General features: G+C 46.9%; 1 protein-coding gene across 1 annotated transcript; it reads right to left on the reverse strand.

The window, feature by feature from the left end:
- Positions 1–320: 320 nt before the first annotated feature.
- Positions 321–14136, reverse strand: PHYH (phytanoyl-CoA 2-hydroxylase; the record flags this gene model as incomplete). The annotated part of the gene is made up of 9 exons (XM_081998968.1): positions 321–374; positions 2980–3111; positions 5589–5738; positions 6504–6685; positions 8426–8507; positions 9197–9362; positions 9481–9591; positions 10156–10211; positions 14044–14136. The coding sequence occupies 9 exons, from the start codon at positions 14134–14136 to the stop codon at positions 321–323; spliced, it is 1026 nt and encodes a 341-aa protein (XP_081855094.1).
- Between the last annotated feature and the right edge of the window lie 9820 nt (positions 14137–23956).

Raw genomic sequence — 23956 nt, forward strand, 5'->3', positions numbered from 1 at the left:
AAAGGTATGTCATGTGAGAAACTTTTAAAAAACAAGAACGAAAGCATCAAGAAAATCAAGGTGTTCTTTCAAGACCTTAATTCTTTCAGTTGTCTAAGATAATCACAGCAAATCTCTGTTTTTCTAGCTGATGTACATCAGCTGTTCAACCCCAATGCAATTATTTTGTATTAGCATAAAATGATTTTGCAGTGCAGCATTTGGCTACAGAGGTCAACAAAGCACGCGTAATTCTGCCTGCCTAGGCAGGGTGTGCATTCTCCGATCAGAGAAGCTCATTCTCAGGCACGTGTTTTCCATCCTGATCTTCAGAGGCTGTTCTACAGGTTAATTCTTTCCCCTTGCACAAGCCGTGCTCGGAAGTTCCAAAGATCCTTCAAAACAAAAATGAGACAAAGGAAAAGCCATAAGGGCCAGCAAAAACTGTGACCAGGATTCCAGTTAACAGAGATCGAAAGAGATACAGCATTCTCAGCTTGCCTACCTACCCATAAAAACATACCAAAACACTTACTGAATATTGTTTCAAATCCTAAATATCAAGAGCAAGAATACAGCCCAAACTAAGGAAGAGGTGCAACTTCCACCCCCATGAGACAGGTTGTTTCCAGGTGTTACACAGCAAGATGACCATGGTTCTGTTCTGGAAGGTGTAGAAGAGGAAACATGAGCAGCACAGAGAATATTACCCTTGCAGAAGTCACCCTCGCCTGCTTGTGCACACAATGTCTCCTTTGTACGCCTCTGGGTGATCCAAAAAGCTCACCAACCGATTACACCTTGCATACTGCTGCCCAAGAGCAAGTGATATTCCTTGTGCAGCTGAAACCAGCAGGAAATAACGGATACGAATGCAAGCCCTTAGCCAGAAATCAGGTGCTGGGCAGGCAGTGCTGCAGATTGTAAAGCAGAGAAGACTACTGCTGTTTGCTTCACGGAGGTAAGTCTTGGACAAGCTCCTACCTCAGTTTCCCTGTGTGAGGATTGCTTGTTTCTCATCATTAGTCTCGTGAAGGTGAAATATAAGAGCTGGGAAGTCCTCTGGGAGAAAGCTCCAACTCTGGTTAAAAAGAGCTTAAAGCTACATGAAAACACAGATTCATCTGAGGCTTGTACGGGCACACACTCAAAAGAAGGGCAATGAAGCTGGTGAAGGGTCTAGGGCACAAGTCCTACAAGGAGCAGCTGAGGGAACTGGGGTTGTTCAGTCTGGAGAAGAGGAGGTTGAGGGGAGACCTTATCACTCTCTACAACTACCTGAAAGGGGGTTGTGGCGACGAGGGTGTTGGTCTCTTCTCCCAAGTAATAAGAGATGGGATGAGAGGAAACAGCCTCAAGTTGCGCCAGGGGAGGTTTAGACTGGATATTAGGAAAAATTCCTTCACCGAAAGGGTTGTCAAGCATTGGAACAGGCTGCCCAGGGAAGTGATGGAGTCACCATCCCCGGCGGTATTTAAGAGGTGTAGATGTGGTGCTTAGGGACATGGTTTAATGGTGGACTTGGCAGTGCTAGGTTAACGGTTGGACTCGATGATCATAAAGGTCTTTTCCAACCTAAATGATTCTGTGATTCATTTCCACTCATGAGGAGGAGAGCCTCACTATGCATCGCTTTGGATTTCACTGTGTAACTAAATAACTCCAGGAACCAAAAGTCAAGCAAGCTGTAACTTCACAGACAACATGTAAGATCAGGCTTGCAAAACACAGCTGGACAGCCCACCATACCCAGATACACTGGGGGAAAACCCAAACCAAACCAAAAACCTCAAAAGTGAAAAAGTCCTCGCCTCCAGAATGCCCTAGATATTGTAATATCTGTAAAATATGTAAATTTTAAAAGAAAATCACTGCCTATTATATCTAGACTTTACTGCCTTGATACTGGCTGTGCATGTGTTTGGGAACTGCTGCACATTAAGAAATTCAAAACATTTACATCCCAGTAACAAGGGTTTTTTTTTATTTCAGTGGCTGAATGCCTGAAGAATTTAGGTTTGCTTTCTATTTTACACAACACAACAGTTTCAGTTATTCAACAAGAGTCCATTACCCCCTTTTTTTTTTTTTGAAGCAGATGTATATCGCTGCTGATAGACCTGCTGCAGCCTCAAGTCTAAACAATTGATGTGGGATTATATTTAACAAAAAAAATTCAGTCCACTGTTGCAGTCACACGTGGCTTCTTGTTCTAAAAGGAAAATCCATCTGCCATTGGGAGGGGAAACTGTAAGAACAGTGACCATACAAACTGTGGACGAGCACCGAATATATTATTGCACCTTCTTATACTTGCGAATTCAGGGCAGGAGATGACCACATCTTCCTACTTACGTTGTGCAGTCCAAGTAAAACTGCAAAGAGCTCTGGTTCAGACACGTTCCCCACAACAAACCATGAACCAGGAGACACAGTGAAGGACAAAGCTTGCATGGACTTCACCCTATTCCTGCCTTGCCAGGTTACCCCTCCCCACTGCTACCCAGTGGGGCGAAGTCTGGACCCCCTTGAACGGTGTAAGAAATGCATGTGAGCAGGCTCAGAGCTGAGCCATCATGACAGAGGAGTCCGCAGCTCCTCCTCACTTATGTGACAACATCAGTAGCATAACGAAGTGCTAGTCTAATCTGCATCAGCTCAGCTGGCACTGGAAGGGATCAAGGCGTGCTCACAAAACCCATTCTGACCAGCAGAGCTGGAGGAGGAACTTCTGGAGGTCAAAGGATGTGAAAGGGCTGCCCAAAGAGCAAGGCCACTTCTCCAGCACAGCAAGAAGCAGCCTTATAGGCAAAAAGGCCCCAGAAAAGCCTGCCAGTCATCCTCTGAACATCAGGTCTTTTATTCTGCCTAGCACCTCTGCTTGGCACAGCTTGATCTGCCAAACTAGACATAGCAAAAAGCACAAACCTGTCATGCAAGAGACACTTAGGAAAGAGAACTGACCCGGACTGTAACAGAGGGCATACAGACAAGTCTTACCCTGAGTTCCACAGAAGTCATGTTGTATTTCTTGCGAACCATTTCTACCAGTTCTTTCTCCAGGTGCTCTTGGGTCGTGTTCTTGACATCAATGTAGTAGCACTCGGAGCTGGCAAAGTGACAGCTTATACTCTGCGTGAAGAAACTGGGCATCACTCACTGCCACAACAATTACAGATGACCGGTGGAAAAAAATCTCTTGCATCCCAGATTGTGGACATCCCACCCTTCCTTATAGATCATGTCAGCAAACTCCTTCCTCCTTTCCGAGCACTCCCACTCTCCTGAGTGTGTCCCCTTGGAGAAATACTCTTGCTGGAGAAAGAGTGTTGCTTGCGGACGTGCTCTTCTTAGAATCACAGAACTGTTTGGGCTGGAAGGGACCTTTAAAGGCCATCTAGTCCAACCCCTTGCCATAAGCAGGGACAGTTTCCACTAGAGCAGGTTGCTCAGAGCCCTGTCCAACCTGACCTGGAATGTTGCCAGGGATGGGGCATCTACCACCTCTCTGGGCAACCTGCACCAGGGTTCCACCATCCTCAATGTGAAAAATGTCTTCCTTCTATCTAGTCTACATCTCCCCTCTTTTAGTTTAAAACCATCACCCCTTGTCCTATGGCAACAGGCCCTGCTAAAAAGTCTGTCCCCATCTTTCTCATAAGCCCCTTTCCATCCTGGCAGCTGCAGTAAGGTCTCCCCGGAGCCTTCTCTGCTCCAGGCTGAACCCCCCCAGCTCTCCCAGCCTGTCCTCCCAGCAGAGCTGTTCCAGCCCTCGGAGCATTGCTGGGGCCTCCTCTGGCCCCGCTCCAACAGGTCCATGTCTCTCCTGTGCCGAGGGCTCCAGAGCTGGACGCAGCACTGCAGGGGGGTCTCCCCAGAGCGGGGCAGAGGGGCAGAATCCCCTCCCTTGCCCTGCTGGCCACGCGGCTTTGGGTGCAGCCCAGGACACGGTTGGCCGCCTGGGCTGCGAGCGCACATTGGCGACTCATGTCCTTCCCTTCTCTCCCAAACACTTCCCCAGCATGAACTGTACTACTTGGTCTCAGAATATCAGTAACTAAGGTGGGAATAGAGAAAGCCAGGGTTGGAGCAGACCTGTGTGTTCAGTAAGGGTTCTTACTTTCTGCACCCAGTCACATCAACCCACTCGTTTTGCAATCAGATCTTGCTTACACAGAGTCTAGAGGAAATAAATAGAAATGCCCCACTGGAAAAAGCTGTTCTCTCAGTACACGAGCTATGCCAGCTGCAAGCGAGATCATGCCATATCTCAAAGGGTGCTGCCAGTAACCTGGCTCAGAGAGCTCCAGGATACTCATTGATTTACCCCAAAGGCAGACAAATGTTGGGATTTGGCACAGTATGAGGAAGCTATCATGTTTCTGTGGGATACTGAACAGGACCATTGCTCTGCTAGCCAGGAAAGAGCCATCAGATGAGACTTTCAGTACCTGGTGCCCCTCTGCTTTCAGGATTGCAGGAGGAAGGAATTCCACACCAGTAAACTGCTACTGGGGCTGAAAGAATGGGCAATACAGTAGTCGATGCAGGCAGAATAAAATAAAAACAGAGCAGCCTGTGTTGGCAGCGCACGAGGGGAGATGTCTGCATTGCTACTAGTGGCCACGCTAGAGGCTACAGTTGCCTTACATGCCTGGATGAATCCACTTCTGAGAAAGGATCGGGCCTCCAAAGGAGGGCTCTTTTGCCTGCTTCAGTTAAATAATCATGATGCAAAACAAATAGAAAATGCATAATCAAATCTTTAATAGAAAAATGGGTTGTGTTATTATAGAAGGAGCGTCTGAGGGAACTGAGGGTGTTCAGTCTGGAGGAGGCTGAGGTGAGACCTTATCGCTCTCTACAACTACCTGAAAGGGGGTTGTGGTGAGGTGGGTGTTGGTCTCTTCTCCCAAGTAACTAGTGATGGGATGAGAGGAAATGGCCTCAAGTTGCGCCAGGGGAGATTTAGATTGGATATTAAGAAAAAATTATTTACGGAGAGAGTGGTCAAGCATCGGAACAGGCTGCCCAGGGAGGTGGTGGAGTCACCATCCCTGGAAGTGTTAAAAAACCCCATGTAGATGTGGCACTTCTGGACATGGTTTAGTGGGCATGGTGGTGGTGGGTTAATGATTGGACTTGATGATCTTAGAGGTGTTTTCCAACCTTAATGATTCTGTGATTCTGTGATAAATAAATATTATTTATTGGATGATGGAGGCTCCTGCCATCCAGAGATGAGGTACCAAGAAGGCAGGGGGAAGAAAGTTAAAGAAGGTCCTGATATTTGGGACAGCTGAACTATTGGAAAAGCAACTACAGCCAGCTGGGCTTTGAACATAGATTCAACATCTAATTTCTACTCCTGCTGTTTTTCTCAGGCAGCCCCACAGCATGCTCTTCTCCCAAAAGACAGAGATGTTTAAAAATTAATAATAAAAAATAAATAATAAAAATAAAAAAGAGAGTGTAAAAGTATATTAGGAAGCTAAAAATTGAATATGTGGATGAACTTTTAATTAATGAGCTTGGAATGGGAGGGATATTTTGATAAGTTTTAAAAAAATAAAAAATATCAAAAGGTGTATCACGAGATGGTTTCCTACCTTTCGAAAACCTGATGTCTTGTTTATCCCAGAGCCATGAATGAGCAGGGGATGGAAGAACACTGTGTCTCCCTTCTCCATGACAAGGTGAACCCTGGGACTCTTCTCATCCTCATCAAGCAGCCCATGGAAAAGTTTGTTGGCTTTACCCTAGAAAAAAATGCTGAGTTGAAATCACTCGGTTAAAATTAGAGCAAGTGTCGATTCTCAGTGCGAGGGACAGCGGGGACAGCTACTGCTCTGGCTTTCTCTGGGCAGCGTATTCGGTATGCCCGACCAAGAACCTGCTCACTTGCCTACAAGTCTTCCTATTTCAAGCCTGATGTACAGCAAAATAATGGTTTTTTCTATTTTCTGAAGCTGGATTCAGACAATTAAGAGCCTTTCTTGACCGGAGAGAACAGAGGGAGGCACCGGGGAATCCCACAAGTGTAGCCTGACACCACTGCTGGGGTCCACCCTTCTGCTCCCAGTATAACCATCACCAACGCCAGGTCAGGAAACATCCGTTCTTAAGAGGAAGATACTGATTGATATTTAATTGCATCCAGTTTTTACTATCTAATTTCTCCTCTTTGGGGCAGTACACATGCTCACCAGGCAGGAACAAATTCAGAGGAGGAGAAAGAGTCCTCAGACTCAGCAAGGGCAGTGGAAAACAGTTGCGTGTGTTTATGCTGTTATGCCACAACGTACCGGACAGTTTCTGGGGGAAGGTGGGAACAGCGGCAAATCTACGCAGGTTACGTGGAGTGAAGCCAACTAAGCAACTCACTCCCAAAGCAACAAGTCAGTGTTTGCATAAACAGAAAAACCATCACCGAAAACCTCAGCTTTGACCTGCGCGTCATCCCTCCATGGTGAGCTCTCCCCAGCCAAAATGTCGTCCCCACACACACGCCCGTGCTGCTCTACCTCCCACTGTGGATAGCCGTGAGGCTTCAGGGGCATCTTGTGCGTCCCTGGCTGCACAACCAGGCACCCGTTGTCCTGGTCGGCCCTCTCCATGGCGGTCCAGGAGCACACGATGCGGGCCGCAGGCCGGAAGGGGAAATAGTGCAAGTCCTGATGCATGGGGTGGAGAAAAGTCTGTTTATCTGCAACACAAGTTCAAAACCTTCAACCTCATCAACCGTGACACAGCCTTTTCCTTCCCATTTAACCACTGCACTTGTTGTAACATGTCCTAAGAAGCTGCTGCTTGCGACTGAAGGGACTTCGTGTACCCAGTGTCTGCTCCAGCTCACCACTGACTCGGAAACCAAATGGTTTAGCTTACACCCCATCCCAAGATGGACCAAGAGCACAGTGGTGGCTCTTGGGTCAGCAACGGCACAGGGTCATAGTGAATGCCAGGAGGTTGCCTGGCTGTGTGATCCCTCTGAAGACTCCTCTGGCTGGCCTTTGCCACCAACAACCCCCTACCAAGTTTTCACCATTCACTTTGGCTGCTCTCCAGTTTTTCCAGTTTTGTGAACTTTAACCAGCACGGTGTTGCACAAACCTCTCCTACTACAAGGACTTTCAAACAGCTGTGCTGTCTGTAGTCACTTGATCTATTGCTGTGTTGCAAGCAGAATCAACCCTGTCTGTGCTGCACCCAACACGTGTTTATTTAGCCTTCTCTTAAAAAAAAAAAAAAAATAAATCTCAATTTATGGACTGCAGCCTCCCCAGACAGTCTACCCAGCACTCCATTAGCCTTTGCCCTAGAGGCTTTTTTCCAAGAAGTCTAAACAAAAATAAATATTTCTGAAGTTTTGTTTGTAACTTCTTTTCCCCCTTTGGAAATGGAAACATATCATCCACACCAAGACATCCTTTTATGTATTATTTATATATTTATTTTGCCATTGAGTTTGCTCTTTGTTTCCACTTGCCTCATTTGCCATATTATTTAGACTTTGGGCAGCCTCAAAAACTCTCCTGAGATCTGCACCTCTCCTAAAGTACTCCTCAAAGATATTGAAGCAGTTTCCCATTTTTTGTCTATTATTGTTTTGTTTTTACTTTAAAAATGTATGGTCTCCTCTTGAATTTCCAAACCAAAATGACACAGCTTTCTATGGAGTATTTAAGATGACAAGTGGAGATGACTTGAACAAGCTCAGTATTTTAATAACTCAATGTACTATGTACCTACTCAGAAACTACACACCTGGGAGTAAGAAACAGAGCTCACGTCTCAACTTCGCTAAATTGAAACAGCTTATGCAGAGTCAAAGCTACTTTGAAAAACTGCAATACAGTTAGTCTGGTTCTCTTCCTCTCCCCCTGCCCATTACCCTTCTATAAATTGTAATCTCAGTTTCCAGCAGCAGGAGCCAAAGCCAGGCTTCGAAATCCTTCTTTTGGCACCTATTCAAGTATCTTCATGTCAAAGTGCTGAGCGTGCAACAACTGTCAGTGAGGTCAGGAGCATATAAAGTCCAAGCAAAGGATGATCTCTGTATTTAAGCCTTTTACCAAGGTCCGTGGAAGCACGCTTTTTCAACACATTTGAAAAGTCAAGCTTAAAAAGCATGTCATGTTTTAATCTGTAGGCCTTTATGCAAGAGCAGCTGGCTGAACAGGGAGCCCACTTTGAACACGTGAGTGGTGCAGCCAAGACAACCACCATCTTTAGCAAACAAACATCCACTGAACATTGAAAGACAAGAAATGTTATCTTATTAAGCCAAGGTTAAAAGGAAACAAACTATTACTGAAGTGGCCTCGTAAATTTTCAAAGTTATTTGGTTTTGTCTCATTTTTTTCAGCTTTTCTGAAACATTAAGTTCAATTTTGGCCAGATAGACAGCATACACACAATAATTTGTTATCCAAGTTTTCCTTACCAGAATCTGGAAGTTTATTTATCAGCATGGTGTGCATTGCCATGATGTTTGGCCCTGTGAAGCACTCAACATATCTGAGGACCTACAGGGAAGAAAACATAAGAAAAAATATTAGAAACATGAAAGACAAGAGGAAAGATTGTTGAGGAAGCACTGGGACGTGGATGTTTGGTTGAGGACTAGGGTCAGGAGCAGGAGGTTGGGATGAAGCGATGCAGGACAGGAGGCAGGATCTGGCATGGCACACAAACGGGCGTGATGGTAGGAGGCCAAGATGGAAGATGGCGCAGCAGGCTGCTGCGTGGGGTTGAAAAGATGGGGAGTATCATATGTCCACAAAGCTATGGCTGTCTATCACAACATGAATATTGGCTACAAAGCTGGACCTGCCCAGAGAGCAGAGAGCCTGGATAACAGACACTTAGAAAATGTTGCTGATCTGTATGTCCTACTAGCCTGGCACAGTTTGGGCTAGTCACATTCCTGACTGGCTCCATGCCACGGGAGCAGAGGAGCACTGCTTTAAGTCTTCTGCCCTGACCATCATCCACCATGCAGACCACCATGTTCATGCAGAACACTCTTAAAAGATGGCTTGATATTCCTTCCTCACGTATGTACTTATGGGAGTGACATACAGGGGCTCTAAGGGATAACGGATAAAGCTTTAGCAGAACCAAAAAAGGCTTCTTCGCACAGGCATTAAAACAGAGATACATTGATATAGGCTCTTCCACCACCATCCCCCTTTCTGCTGTTTTTTAATTTTACCTCTGGCAGAGTACAGTATCTGAACAACTCTTCGTCTTCCTGGAAGTCCTGCACTTTATTAACTACTTTTTCAGACTGGCCATACTGGGATCTCAGGGACTCGTCTTTCATAATCATAGCTCCCACGGGATCCACCTCTTTTCTACAGATCCTTACGAACTCCTTCCTGCAAAGCAGAGGGGACGTCCGTGTTGGGAGAGCCCGGCTTCCTCCAGCTTCCCAGAGCTCCCTCGGGATGCTGCTGCACTCTGGCCCCCCCAGCTCCTTAGGCAAGTGCCCCATACCTGAAGCGCTCAATGTCTTCATCAGAAACGAGCTTCTTAATGAGCAGATACCCGTTGTCTTCGTAGAACTGCCTTTGCTCTGTGGTGAGGACATCGTTGTCCAGGGTATAGCTGAGATGCAGAGAAGAAACACGTTAGTAGGGCCGGGCAGCGCAACGGGAGGAGCACCGGCAAGACCTGGCAGGAAGATGGTGACACGTGGGGGATCAGCGGCTGCTGTCGGGAACTGGTGAGAAACCTTCCCCACTTGCATGTCCACCTCAGCTCTGCAGGCACGCAGTGTTCCCCATGCCCCAGGAGGGCCGCCATGGTGTGTCCATCTCTGCCCACTGCCACCCACTACTTCTGTGACAGAATTCAAAGCATCCCCCTCGTGGCCTCCCAAAGTGGAGAAGGGAGCAGGAAAGCTGGATCGGTCTTCAGCAGCTTTACTCTCAGCAGAGATACTGAAGCACACAGGAATAGTCTCTGCAGTCAGGTTATGCACTCAGACATTTTCAAGATGCATGGTTAAGCTTTTTTACTAACCTAAAATTAAACAAGGGAGAATATACCCTTGCAAAATGACAGGCTACACAATGTCTAGTGACGAACACGTGTGCTAGGGCGCAAAAAAGAACTGCATTCTGCAGGTTATAGGGTTTTTTTGTCTCTACCAAGGAAGATGCAGCTTACCAAAACCTCCCTGGCTGAGGAACAGCACTAACTTGGGCTGAAGTAGGAACGCTTGTCTAGGATGGAAATTGAGGAATATACACTCAAGCGCAGTGGAGTAGAACACCACCTATACACATACGTCCTGAATCCCACAATGTGGTTCGTCTTAAAGATAAGTGCTGTGCTGGACATTCAATTAATGTTCTTGTTTATTTTGCTTCTAAAAAAATCCTTCCCACCTTCAGAGTAGCACATCTGGCAGAGCAGAATAAAGTAACAACATAGTACAGCCTTGTCCACGCATACAGAAAAGTCAGTACAAAATGCCCAAGACTCCAGAGTAGTCCACGGACGTCAATTCATCTCCCAGAACATCAAGATACTCAATGAGATGCTCAGTGGAGATGCTTACTTGCCCAATTTCCCTCCCTATGCTCCAGAGAGCAGCCAGACCTACCCGAAACCTGTGTTGCCTCCTGGAGGTGCTTCTCCATCTCTCCCCTCCTAACATGGGTGCACCAAATTTGGAGCCAGAAGTCATACAAGGTGAATCAGGGACTTCCCATTTCCATGCAGTGGTGCAAACCCTCACCTGCTCTCCAGTTACTGCAGAGATTAGGTCCCTCCCAAACTTGACACGGCAAACACAAAGAGAGGACAGCTATGGGCTTGTCCTCCACCTCAACTCATCTCAACAATTTTATTTAAACGCAGTTGTGTTCTCCTATGCAGAGAGAGGCATTCTCATCCACTGAGCAATTAAACCCCACTTACTACTGAAGCCTCACGAGAGCTTTGTGCATAGTATTGAAACATCACCTAGGGGCAAGGACCAAAAAAAAGGACATTTTCATGTAGATCTGGGGCTGCAGATGCATATTTGGAGACCCCTGTGCTTCATGGTTTTATGTAAACCAAAGACCTTGCTCTACTGCTTGCCACTACCTTTTAAACATGCCATAAAAGCATGCATACTTCTGGAATAAGAAGTAGGTTTCATCACAACAGTTGCTTCTATGGTCCCTACACCAGGAAGCTTAAACATTAGCCGGTCAAGAGTCACATACGGTGGGAGAAGAAACATGACACATGGACAGGGGTGTAGCAAAAATTATGAGCCAGAGGGAGGAAAAGGTGCTGAGAAATGGACTGAAGAGAGAGGGAAGGAAGAGAACATGGAGAGACCAGGTGGAAACCACCACAGCAGGCCCCAGAGCAAGGGACTGCACAACTGAGGACACTACTGCTCCACACACCACATTTCAGGTCCATTTTCAGTGAAAATGGGACTCCTGGCCATTCAGGCTCCTAAATGTCCAGAGACAGCTGATGGAGACACAGGCACTGGTTGAACCCCAGCTTTAGCGTCCTCCTCAGCACACCTCTACCTCCCAGAATGGGAGGACAGTGGACAAGTCTATCAAGTGCTGGACCCCACTTGGACCCCTTCCTCCTGGGCTTTGTAGCACCTCTTTCTCACACTGGTTTTGCTCTTGCCTCCTTGCAAACCTCAAACAAGTTTGGGTTGCTTGGACAACTAAAAACAAGAGGTACACAGGCTGGGAAGGTGCTACCACCTCTGGCGGCTCATTGTAGCGAAGACACAGAGTATTTAAACTTTTCCCTTCCCCTCACACACCCCCTTTTGGGAATAATGTATTCACAGGCATCTTAGCCAATGGTGCAGGCAATATAATACTTCTGGAGAGACCAAAGCACAGGCACAGCAAGGTTGAAGATCCCCAGCAGCTTTTCCAAAGCATCTCCCTGCAGAGTCTCAAAGGACAGTACAAACTCCTGCATATCTAAGACAAGCACAGTAAACTTGTGTAGTTCTCTCAGAAACCACCTGACAGACACCGGGTGCTCTGTAGCTCCTGGCCGGGCAGCCACCGCTCTGCCGGCAGCATCAGGGTTTCATGAGAAGCAGCCGAACACCCAAATCGTTCGGGAGGTGTAGTTTCTTTCTGAATCTCTCCTATTTGCCTGCATTTTGAGGAAACCTTCCACTTCTACAGTTGGTGTGCTGGTTTTTTTTCCAGTGTCCCAAACCAGGCAGCACCCAAGCTGAATTCAGAGCTGTGGGAATGAAGGTCTTCTACAGGCACTTGGGAATGTGGCTTCTTCTCCACTGCCTTCCTGTAAGGAGACAAGTGCTGCTGTTACTGATGCAGCACTCCCCTCTGGCTCCTACATCAAGCTTGGAAGAAAAACTTGCCGCATTTCACCTTCTGCTGCTTCCTCTCCTTCCTGAGGCCACAGGAGAGGACTCTGTGACGGCAAAGGTTTCCCAGTGTTATGCAGAAATAACTCATCTTCCAATACACCGATACAACCAACATACAGCAACCTCTAATAACCCGATCCCTAAAAGCAACTACAGGAGGAAGCTGGGTATGTACAAGACAGTATTAAACTCTCTATTACGCAGGTTTAATTTTAAGTAGAGAAGACCAGGATGCTCCCTTCTCCAGCCTGGGAAGGTCGGAGCGCAGGGCCCACAGAGCAGGGCGGGGCGGGTGTGCACATCTGCACCCCGCAGGGCACTGCCGAGACCCCGCGGGCTTCGGGCGGTTTTCACGTGTTGTGTCTCTGGTGGTGGCTGCTACGGCCACCAAGACATTTCTCCTTTCGTAAAAGGAGGGGCATTTTCTGGGCGGAAAAGTGACTGTCCTACCCAAATCACCAAAGCCAGAGATTAAACAAAAACCAGTGCACTGGTGTAACATACATCAGACAAATCTATTCTGATTAGATTGTGTCATTTACTTTATCCACACACCTTTCTTGCTCCAGTCCAGCTTGGGTCATATTTCTGTCTAAAGCTCTTTGCATCAGGACCATTGTAGCTGAAAAACAAAACAGCCTGTGCAGTGCTTCTCCTTCCTTACTGTCTCTTTACAACCAGGGTGCTTTTCCTAGCATTTATTTCCAATTTTGTGTTCCTACTTGCACCTGTGTCTTATGGCAGCCTGAGTCGACTACTATCCATCCAGCTTCACAGTTTTAATATATTTGAAGACTCCTACATCCTGTTTGATCACACTCTCTTCACCAATTTATTATAATTCAGAGGTAACTTGTGAGCATTCAGCTCTCACCAAAAATCAGCGGCAAAAAAAAAAAAGGGTTTTGAAAGGCAACATTTAGGGCGGCGACTTTAAACATTCTATCAGCAAGTCTTCATTTAACTTTCGGAAGCATGGGACAGACTACCTTGAAAGCTGCTTTCTGCCCCGGTTTCCTTTCTCTGACCTGTCGTGAAGCTGGCAGCCTCCAGCATTTCCCCACGCACAAACCAAGCCCCGAAGCTTGTCCCAATGCTGCTCTACCAGTCAAGCCTGTACCTCTCAACAACATCTGAGGCACTGTGCAATTGCTAAGCCTTAATTGCTAAGTTTATCTCCCCCAAAACCCAGGAATCTCTGGGAGGAAAACTGGCTGCAGGTAACCCCCGCTCGGTGCCGGGGGGCTGCCGAGGGGCAGCTGGCCCACCAGACCCACACCCCCACGCCTGCAGGTCGCAGGACTGAAGCTCAGGGAGAAAGCACCAGGCAGCAAAGAGGCTTTCGGGGTGGGGCGGGTGCTGACCCCCAAACCGCCGGTCGGGGCTACCAGAGGACGCGCTGCCCTACTCGCCGAGGCGCTCCACGGGGCACGGCCCCCCTGCGCGTCACCCCCCGCACCCAGGGCGCGGGGCAAGGCCTCTGCCTGGGTGTCCGCCCCGCGCCGGCCGCCCTTGTCGGGCAAACCGCCACCGAAGCCCCACTCGGTGCCCCCGCGAGCGCGCAGGCTGCGGGGAGCGATGTGCGAGGCTCGCTGGGGCAGGGGGAGCAGAGCCCTGACCCCAACGGGGCCAGCGTCCCGCTCCCCCCGCGCCGTCCCGCCCCACACCGGAAAGGATACAGGAGCGGGGGCTGCTCCCAGCCGCGGGGAGAGGTGCCGGAGGATGGCGTCCAGCCGAGACGCCGGCCCCGACCGCTTCCCGAGCTGCTCCATCGCGGCCGGGGAAGCCGGAGCGCTCCGTCCCCAGCCCGACCCCACACACACACACAGCGGGGAGGAGCGGGGCCCCGCTGGCGTCTGCGGCCTTTGCCTCGGCTGCCCATGCGCCAGCAGCCGTGCATGCTCAGAAGGGCCGCCGGAAGCCCGCCGGGAGCCGAGGCCTGGCAGGGTTTGCCAAGGGGACGGTTTGCCAAGGGCAGGGCCTGCCAGCGGCTGGGACGTGCGTGGGGGACGCTCAGCGCACGCTCCCGCGCGTCCCCTTGTTCTCCCCGTTCCCCGCCAGCAGTTGCGGGGCTGCAAGGGTTTCATCAGTATCCTGGTTTCAGGACTAAACCACGACAATCAGCCCTGTGCAGAGCGCAGCGTGCTCGGGCACCGACCGCGGCCGAGGCCGGCTCGGGTATTCTCTTTATGGATCTCCCATCCCTAAGGAGACTGCCAGAGCTTGCCTTATCCCCCCGTGAATCAGCCCGGAGAGATGTTTACGGCCCCGCTGTCACCCCGGCGCGGTGGCGGAACGTGTTTCCCAAGTACCTCATTGGCACTGGTAGAGCTCTGGGATGTCGGCAGACTGCATCAAATCCGCACCGGAGGCCTTTCTGTCCAGCCTTCTGGGAGAGCTTTTGAGTAAGAAAAGAGGGAAAGGAGCAAAAAGAGTCACAGTGCAGCACCTGGGGATGTGGGAGGGGATGGAAAAAAAAAAAGCCCGGAGGAGAAAACCTGGGGTAGGGAGAGGGGAAGTGTAAAAAACGAGCAGCTGCAAATAGAGGTTGCAAAGAAAAAAAAAAAAAAGCTGTAGAGGCTTGGTGTTCTTCTGATGCTGGGATACACTTGTAAGTGGCATATTAAATATACACTGTCCTTAGCACACTCTCATCTGCCTTAATTAACACTGCGAGTGCATCAACCGACACAGTCGAGAATAATAATATTCAGGGATCGAAAATGGCCCTATCTCTAAGAACTGTGGCACAGTTCAGAAGATGATTTTCATCACCTTCGCACACGTGCCCTGTTGCCACTGCGCTGCAGAGCCTCACTGTTCCTGCGAAGCGGACTTCAGCCCCCGCGTCTCGGTCAGACTAGCTTGTGCCATTGGTGTGACAGTCAGTTCATCCTTCAAGCCCTACGCTGTGAAGCAGATGCTGCTGGAGGGTGAGTTGTCTCCCGATGGAATTCGCTGTCCTTCATCCTCCCCTTTTCCCTGGGCCAGGAGGATTTCATCTCAGACCAGGACAGAGCAGGGAAGTAGGGACAGAAGTAAGGGCTCTGAGGAGGATGAAGGTGGGAGGAAGGCCTGCTCCAGGTCCAGCCTTGCAGGCTGCTCTCCCACAAGTTGGAGAAGTTGGAGGAATCTGGATGAGAGAGCAGGGAGAGGAGTGATAAACTCAGGGCAGCAAACCCAGTAACAAATACAGTGCAATAACATAAGCTGGATTGCAGCTTCAGGACTGGAAGGAAGTTATGCTAAGAATTTACATTATTATTTTGCCAACCTGACCTTTGCAAATAGATCTTCACTCCTGCCAGTCCGTTCATAAACCCCTTCTGCATGAGCAGTTCAGCCCGGCCCTGCTCCCAAAGATGCACCATCAAAGATTAAGTCCCCTGGTTGCTCCAGGTGGTCTCATAATAATAGGGTCTGCACCAAAACTCTGCACCACAGCTGCTTTAGGAAGCTTAACTCCATTTTGCAACAGGTTTTGCTGGAATCTGAGGTAGCATGTCGATAGATCAAAATCAGCTGTCAATATACTCAGCTTCATGTTAGTGCTACAGATAAACAGAAGCCAAGGCACGGATAGAAAGTGCTTCTGAACTTAACCTGTACCCTAAAAGCTGATTTCCTTTAAAACTCAGTGGCAAAACTCCCCATGATTTGAGTAAAGGTGCACCAGAGCAGGTTTTACATACTCGGTTTGTGGCAGCCGCCTGGACTGGGTGCATTCCTGTTTGTGGTTCTCACCATCAGTGGCTCCACGTATGCTCGGTGCAGTTAGTCGACTACTCCCTTCGAGGCCCACAACAAAACATAGGCTGCTGACAAAAATGGGACAAACAAGATTAGGAACCCAAAAAACCCTCTCATCTGACAAAACTATTTTGTGTAGTCAGAAGCAAGCGTACAGGCTCTGTGAAGGGACAACTAGCAGCAGCAGTGACAAGCACCCAGCGCTTTATTGCCAACGAAATCAGACCTTTGACTCCTGAGCTATAGGAAAACTCCTAGTGATAGGTAAACAGAAAGTTAATAAAAGACCCTCAAATCAAATTCAAGTGAAGGGGAAGGGCAAAAAAAAAAAGGCAAGTAGAGTAACAGTTTTATTACTGGAGTCCTATTATAACTGGACTGAAAGGTCTATTTATAATTCAGATATATGCTGCAATTGCCTTCACAATCCAAACTGAAACAGGAACCTCGATAAATCTTCATCTGTTTCAAAATTCAGGTAAGAGTCCCTTTGAAAAGATAAAGCGGAACAATACTACACATACCAATTCTGCCACGGACCTGCTTGCAACGTAGGTATTTTTTCCACTGTATGTGTTTGACAGCATCTTATGTAAAGGTGTCTTGCATACCTGAAAAAAACAAAACAAAACCAAAAAGAATATGTAGTTAGTGATTTTGCTGTCCTGATTTAGGAGTTTGGGAGTGAAGGTGCTTTTATACATACATAATACATGCTTACATACAAATATATATGCATTTTTAAACAAGAGCAGCCTCAAAAAAATGATCTCTCTGTGCATTGAATACAATTATTCCTTTTTATTATTCCTATTATTCCTATTTATTATTATTCTTATTTACTGGTTCTCTGGTAATCTTGATAATACAACCGGTAACATCCAGCAATACTGGCTTGTGAAGTAGTTGCCGTGTCACTGGACTACCCTGTTGTATCCCACCCCGAAGTGATTCCGATGCCTCATCCACCGTGGCACGGAGGAGTGGGTGGTTGAGGTGACTGCCCTTTGTTCATACCCTCACGCCAATACAGTCCATATCACGCTCTAATACAGCAAAAGTTGATCTCGGGCGTTGCTGGCACCCGCTCTGTGCCTGGCTCTCGGCGCCGCAGCCGTGACATCATTGGCATGACTGCTGGTTGTGGGGTAGCCATGCTCTCCAAAAACAGGAGAACTGTGTGGACACATAGGAAAACCCCTGTCCTTTGCATCTGACTCTGATTTTTATTTAAAAAAAACGCCAAAACAAACAACAAACTTATCTGTTGATAAGCTTCACTAAAGTACAGACTGAATCTCATTAATCTAGGAAAAGAAACGAGGGAGAGATTTTCTTCGTTAAGAAAACTGACGGTGGCATTCATCTTTTTATTAAAATTAATGGCATTTAAGAGGGACTGTGTCTTAGCAAAGTATTTTTACAGCTTTGTCTGTCAGTTTCACGAGTTTTATAGAACATTTTTATACAGCTGTTTTGCATTTGGCTTTTACGTTTTAATGTTTTCTGTTCATTAAATCACAAAACTAATAAAAACTAAATGATTGAGATTTCTGCAGCTGTACAGGAATAGTCCTAATGCACAGTGTTATAATTTAATAAGCATCTCAATTGACTATTAAAATCCACATTATGATCAGAACTGTAATTCCAAAGATGAGGTCTTGTGAAAGCTTAATTCACTGTGGTGGGAAGTGGCAGCTGCTCCAACTCAGCAAAATTAGCTTTTTTAACTTAGATGCCAGGGAAAACAGATGTAGATGAGACTATAATAAGAACAACAATAAAATCCACCACCGACACACAGGTTCAGTTCTTATCACCAGGAGATTCAAGAAGGGCTTCTAAAGACACATTAGCAGCGAAAGGGAGGCAAAGGAAAATGTGGACCCAGTGGAGAACAAAATGGGGAGACCTAGTGACAAAGGACACAAGAAAGGTCAAGGGACTCGATGTCTTCTCTGCCTTGGGCTTTGCTGGCATGGTCTGTCCTCGGCTTCCCTGTGCCGAGCAGTGGGGTCTGGGGCCACCCACACTGCAGAAGAACTGAGCTGGAGGCCACTGAAGCAGATTGGGCATTTTCAGGTCCATGGGACCGTGCGGGATTTATCTGTAGGAGCCAACATGACTGCAAAACTGCTCTTCTCCTGTGCCAGCAGAGGTTCTCGATGAACAGAAAAAGGCAAATGTTGTACCCGTCTTCACAAAAGGCAAGAAAAAGGATCTGGGGACCTCAGTCTCCAAAAAGATTATGGAGTAAGCCCTCCTGGATTTGCTATGTCCATGTACACCACGGACAAGATGATTGGGAACTGCCAGCAGACTTACCAAAGGCAAAACGGGCCTGGCCAACCTCCTCGCCTCCTGCGACGGAATGGCTCTGTGGACGAGGGTAGGGCAACGGGCAACGTGCACCCTGACCTTAAGAAGGCTTTTGCCTTCTTGGGACAGGCAGGCTCTAATGTGGGTGGAAAATGGGCTGAACTGCTAGGCTCGAAGGGCTGTGATCCGCAGTACGAAGTGCAGTTGGTTACTAGTGGCATCCCTCAGCATTCGGTAGCAGGACCAACGCCAGTTTATCGCCGTGTTACCAGCCTGGACAAGAATGACTCCTCAGGAAGCTGCCTGACGGCACTAAGCTGGGGAAGCAGTTCCTGCTGCTGGAGGGGGGGCCTCGGCAGGCAGGCTGGCAGCAGCCCCTGGAAGTTCAGCAAAGGCAGAACGCCACAGCGGGTGTGGAGTTAACCCCGGGCTGCGGACAAGCTGGGTCCTGCCTGCCCGCAAAGCAGCTTTGCAGGAAAGGACCCGACGGACAAGTTGAACACGAGCAAGCAGCGTGCGCTTGCAATGAAAAGGGCCGACTGGATGCTGGGCTGCGTTGGCAAGAGTGCGGCCAGAGGGTCAAGGGAAGTGGTTCTTCCCCTCTTACGAGGCAGTTTGTGAGATGACATCTGGACATTGCGTCTAGTTCTGGGCTCCCCAGCACCCATACTGACATCCTGGAGCTAGTTCAGTGGAGAGCCACCAAAATGAGGGGGCTGAAGCACAGGGTGCACAAGGAGAGGCTGAGAAAATAGCTCAGCTTGAAGAGAAGGCTCCAGAGAGATCCTACAGCTGTCTGCAAGTACCTAATGGGGGCAGACAAAGAAGACAGCCAAAGTTTTCTTGAAGGTTTACAGCAAAATTAAGAGACAATAGGCACAAACTGCAGCAAGAAAAAATCCTGTTTGATGTAAAGAGAAAATTCTGCAGAATGGGGATGGCCAAACACTGAAACTGAGAGTACAGAGAGATTGTGAAATTTCTGTCCTTGGAGATATTCAAAACCTGACTGCACACAGGCATGAGCAACCTAGTGTGACCTCAAGGTTGTCTCTGCTTTGGACCAGGAGACTGCAAGACATCTGTTCTACACTGAATTATTCTGTGAGTTCAGCTAGGGTGGTAGGAACATCCCCCAACTGACCTGCTACAATAAGGAATGTGCATTTGAACACAAATCTGGTTTTACCTTAAAAATATTAGGATCATTTTTCTGTTGTTACTACCCCTCTCTGAAGCTTTGAGATGTGGGGCAACAGCTTTTTCATGCCTTAAAAAAATACAACAGAAAATAGGTCAAGATTGCATGCAAAAGCACAAAACAGCACTGGTCACAATATCAGCATTAGCTTAAACATGTCTTGGGTGACAGACGGAAAGATGTGTCGTGGTCTGGAGATGGGGCAGGCAACGAGGTACGCACCTGGAATCAGAGTCTGGAGCAGCAAAGCCTGTGCTGCAGTGCTGGAGTCTGAACTGCTGCTGCTGGAAGTAGAGCAAGCCAGATTACAGCTCGTTTAGACATACTTGGAGGAAATCCTCCGTGTGGGGGGCACAGGGTCTGTCGAGAGACAAAGCTGAACAGCATTGCCTTCCACAAAAGCAAAGTCCTGCCTCTAGTTCTGGCCTCCGCTGAATGTCAAGCTTTGGGCAACCCCTACCCACCTTACTGAGGCACTGCAGCCTGGCTCCTCTCCAGCGTGAGGAGCAGGGTCTCAGGACCACAGACGTCCCTAACTTCTGAGCTGTGGGTGCCCACCCACCCCAAAAGACGCAGATGCCTTAGAAGTACCGGAGACAGCTGGATCCATCACAGCTATCTCTGAGAGCGAAGGGCGTAAAAACCCTCAAGCTCTTCCTGCACGGTTGGCTCTTGCGATGCCAGCTGACCTCAGCAGTCAGTGAGCAGATGCGCAGAAGTCTCCTTCAGAGAGGTTGCTCCTATCGAGGTCCCACAGCTCCCCAAAGGGATCCCCCTCTCCCTCATGACCACCCAGCCTGGGAAAAATGCCCATATAAAGGCTGAATAAGGGGATATTTTATTACCTTTCCCCTCTTCAAGCACTGGCCACAGAGGCTGCCGTCACATCTTGTGGTCAGAACGCACACATCCATGCAGGTGACTTTTCCCAACTGTTCGCCAGATGTTCAGTGAAAAAAAAAATATTAAAAATACATTGTAAAAAAAAAAATAAATCAGTAAGTATTGGCCATCATGCCCATCCATTCCCACTGCAGTCACTCAGGTTTGCTGCCCTCTCACTGCAGCACTCGCACTAAATCTCCCAAGTAGAAAAGGGTCAGTCCTGAATTTCTAGTGAAACATGAAAATAATACCGAAAAAAAAAAAAAAGACAAAACTATTCTGACTGTATATACGGAGTGTTATTTTTCCCCTGATGCAGGGGAAAAGCAAAAGGCTGAGGACACCAGCGTATTAAAAAGATAACACATACTAGCTTTTCAAGAACATGTGCTACTTCTCAAGGATATTGCTTAGGCTAGTGAATACTCCCATTATAAAATTTCTTCCTTCTCAATCTCCACTCTTCTCCCAACTCCGATGGGGTTTTACAAGCAGCCTTCTCATCCAGACTGAGGGATGGAAGTTGGTACATGTGGAGGTACCTGCGTATGCAAACAAAAATACATTGCATTTGTATAAATGACTGGACATAGCTAATAAAAACTGCTGTTGCTTTCTTACAGCTTTTTGACCAGCATCTCAAAGATCTCCTTTTAAATGACGATTTTTTTTAAAGTGTCCTGCTCAAAGCTGCATGTCTTTGGACTTGCTAGCCCAGTACAATGTACCCTCCTACAGCTTATGCTTGATCTGCAATCTCTTTATTTAGCAAAACAAATCACAAAACTTATCCGAATCACTGCACTCCTTAACTGATTAGGTAGTGCTAACGGAAGACTTCCCAACTCCATCATCACCCACTGGGAGGCACCTCTCAGCCAGCCAAGCCAGGAAGCACTTTGGGATGTAAATTTCATCCATCAGGAAACATCAGGAGAGGCTTGGACCACCAGTTCACCTGCGCGGGGTTTTGCCTGTAGCTGGCGAAGGGAAGTTCTCCTCTGAAAATCCAAATGGTTCTTGCCATGAAAGGTTGGGGCGAAGGTTGTGAATTTTCACTCGCCTTGCTGGCCAGGCAACTTTCCTCTGCATGCCCTTCCTCTTGAAGATGGACCTTCCACCATCCAAAGCATGTCTAGGGAAGGAAAAGTGTTGGTTTCACACCTGGCTGAGGAACTATTCACATAACAAGTGAAAAAAACCAACAGTATCTACTACCTAGTATATTTTTCTGCTCAAGGGGAGCTTACACACACCTAGCACCAGTTTAAAATACAACAAATCTTTGTAACAAGTACTTTCACACAGTAGTCAACTGTTTTGGAGACATTTGATCTAGTTTGGTTGTTTTTTTTAATCTAATAAAATAAGCTATGTAGTGACAGTCTTGTCCATGACCATAAAGAAAATGAACAGAAGCCAGCTCCACAGTTTTGTATCAGGATACAGAACAAACTTCACAAAACAGCAGAGGAAAAAAAAAGAATTCTATCAGTATTTTTTGCACAGACAACTGTTTTTTGATGCTTTATTTTCAGAACTGCTGTAAAAAACTTCCCCCCCCCCCCCTCCAGCCAAGGCAAAAACTCAGTTACTGCTTTGAGAGTTTCGTGGTGAACAAGCAACTCTCAGATGACTTCTTCAGGAAAAAGAGCGCGAGATTCTGTACGGTTTAGGCTACTCATGGGGGGGGAAGAAAGAAAATTCCAGCTTTGCAAAAGGTGTCTGCTGAGAACACTACTGAGCGGAAAAAGATGAGCCAAGTTTTTTGCCAGAGCTGTCACTGGGAGGAAGACTGGAAATTTAAACCTCACATGATGCACAAGACCGGTTCATCTCTCGTGACTCATTTTTCATCCACAGAAGCCCTTGTAATTTGTGCTGGTAGCAGTAACGATTGTCCAAGATTTTCTTCTTCCTGGTCTGAATATCAAGGAGCAAATTCCACAATCTGTGAAAAGCTTGGGAAGAGCTGGTTCAGTGAAGGGCGCTCAGTCGCATCCAGCAGAAGGGCCGCAGGGTGCGTCTCGGAGAGCAGAGTCAGCAGTGAGCCTGCTGCATCGGGGCAGCTCACCATGTGTCCGGGAAAAGATGGGTTTCAGCTCCCGTCCCACTTTCAGGGCTGCTCATGAACCCTCGTCTAGCTTACAGCAGGCGCAGCCGGGAGGACGTGCAGAGGAAACAATTCAAAACCATTGCATACTTCGTGCTGATAAGTAAAATAAACAAAATAAAGTGGATAATATACTTGGAGATAACCTGCTTGCCCCCAACTTTGGCATGCAGGCAGATATTCTAGATTACCACTGGACATCACAGCTTGCAGAATTGATCAAAGGAGTAATAACAACTATCAATATAACTACACTCGCAATAAAATTAAAAAAGGAGGACTTCTCCTCTTTCCAGTTTGTAATTCAGCTAGGAATCAAAAAAGTTCATGCACTTATACAAGAGCAATAAAAAAAATTAAATATTTATTTTGAATAACAAGCTTAAGTTCAAGCTGCAATGTTGGCAATGGAGATTTTAAACACAGATCACAAAAGCGTGCACAAAAATGTATTTGAGCAAAGAACAAAATAATACTAAGAATTATACTAAACAGCTGCTGATTTTAAAGAAACAAAAAAGGCTTGTAATCACTATACAAAATATAAAATGTATTAAACACTACCATCCACAGAACAGAGGTTTATTTTAGTTTGATTATATTTAAAAATTATTTGTGTAGTTATTTATATAGTGAATTGTAAATGAATATTATACAGGAACCTCCTTTTGGTCTGCAAAACCTTTGTTGCACTATAGCACATCCAATCACATTGCAAAAAAAGAATTATTTTTCCTTACTACCAATAAAGAAAACAATCATTGATAATACAGTAAATATTGTCAGGTCTACAAATAATGAAATTAAAAATGACTCCTTCGACTCTGAAGCGCTTTCCATGCAAAGTCAACACTTGCTCGTTTAAACAGAGTGCACTACCAAGCAATGTCCAGGGTCGTAGATGCTCTTGGTAAGACTAAACCTTACAAAAAAAAATTAAAAAAAAAAAAATCAAAGATTGAACGTAATCATGCAACCCTCTTACTACTGGGTATACCCACTGTGTCACTTATCAATTTATTGCCTTCCTGGAATATCACTCAAGGCATCAAAATTAGACTTATGATAAATATACATATAATGAAAGGACACAAAACTGCTATTCGACACTACTACTGGTAATGTCTGTGCTACGTGAAAGCACCTTTAAAAAGAGCCTATGCGGCAAGAGATAAGTGTCTAAAGATTCAAAATGAATCAACAGTATTGGATAACAATATAATTCTCAACTCAGAAGCTGCCTCAAGATTAGGTGCATCTTCAGTTAATGTAACAGGAAAAAAAGGCAATGGATTTTATTTTATTAATTGTATCCACTCAT

Source organism: Phaethon aethereus, assembly GCF_964289735.1.
Source record: "Phaethon aethereus genome assembly, chromosome: 1".
NCBI lineage: Eukaryota > Metazoa > Chordata > Aves > Phaethontiformes > Phaethontidae > Phaethon > Phaethon aethereus.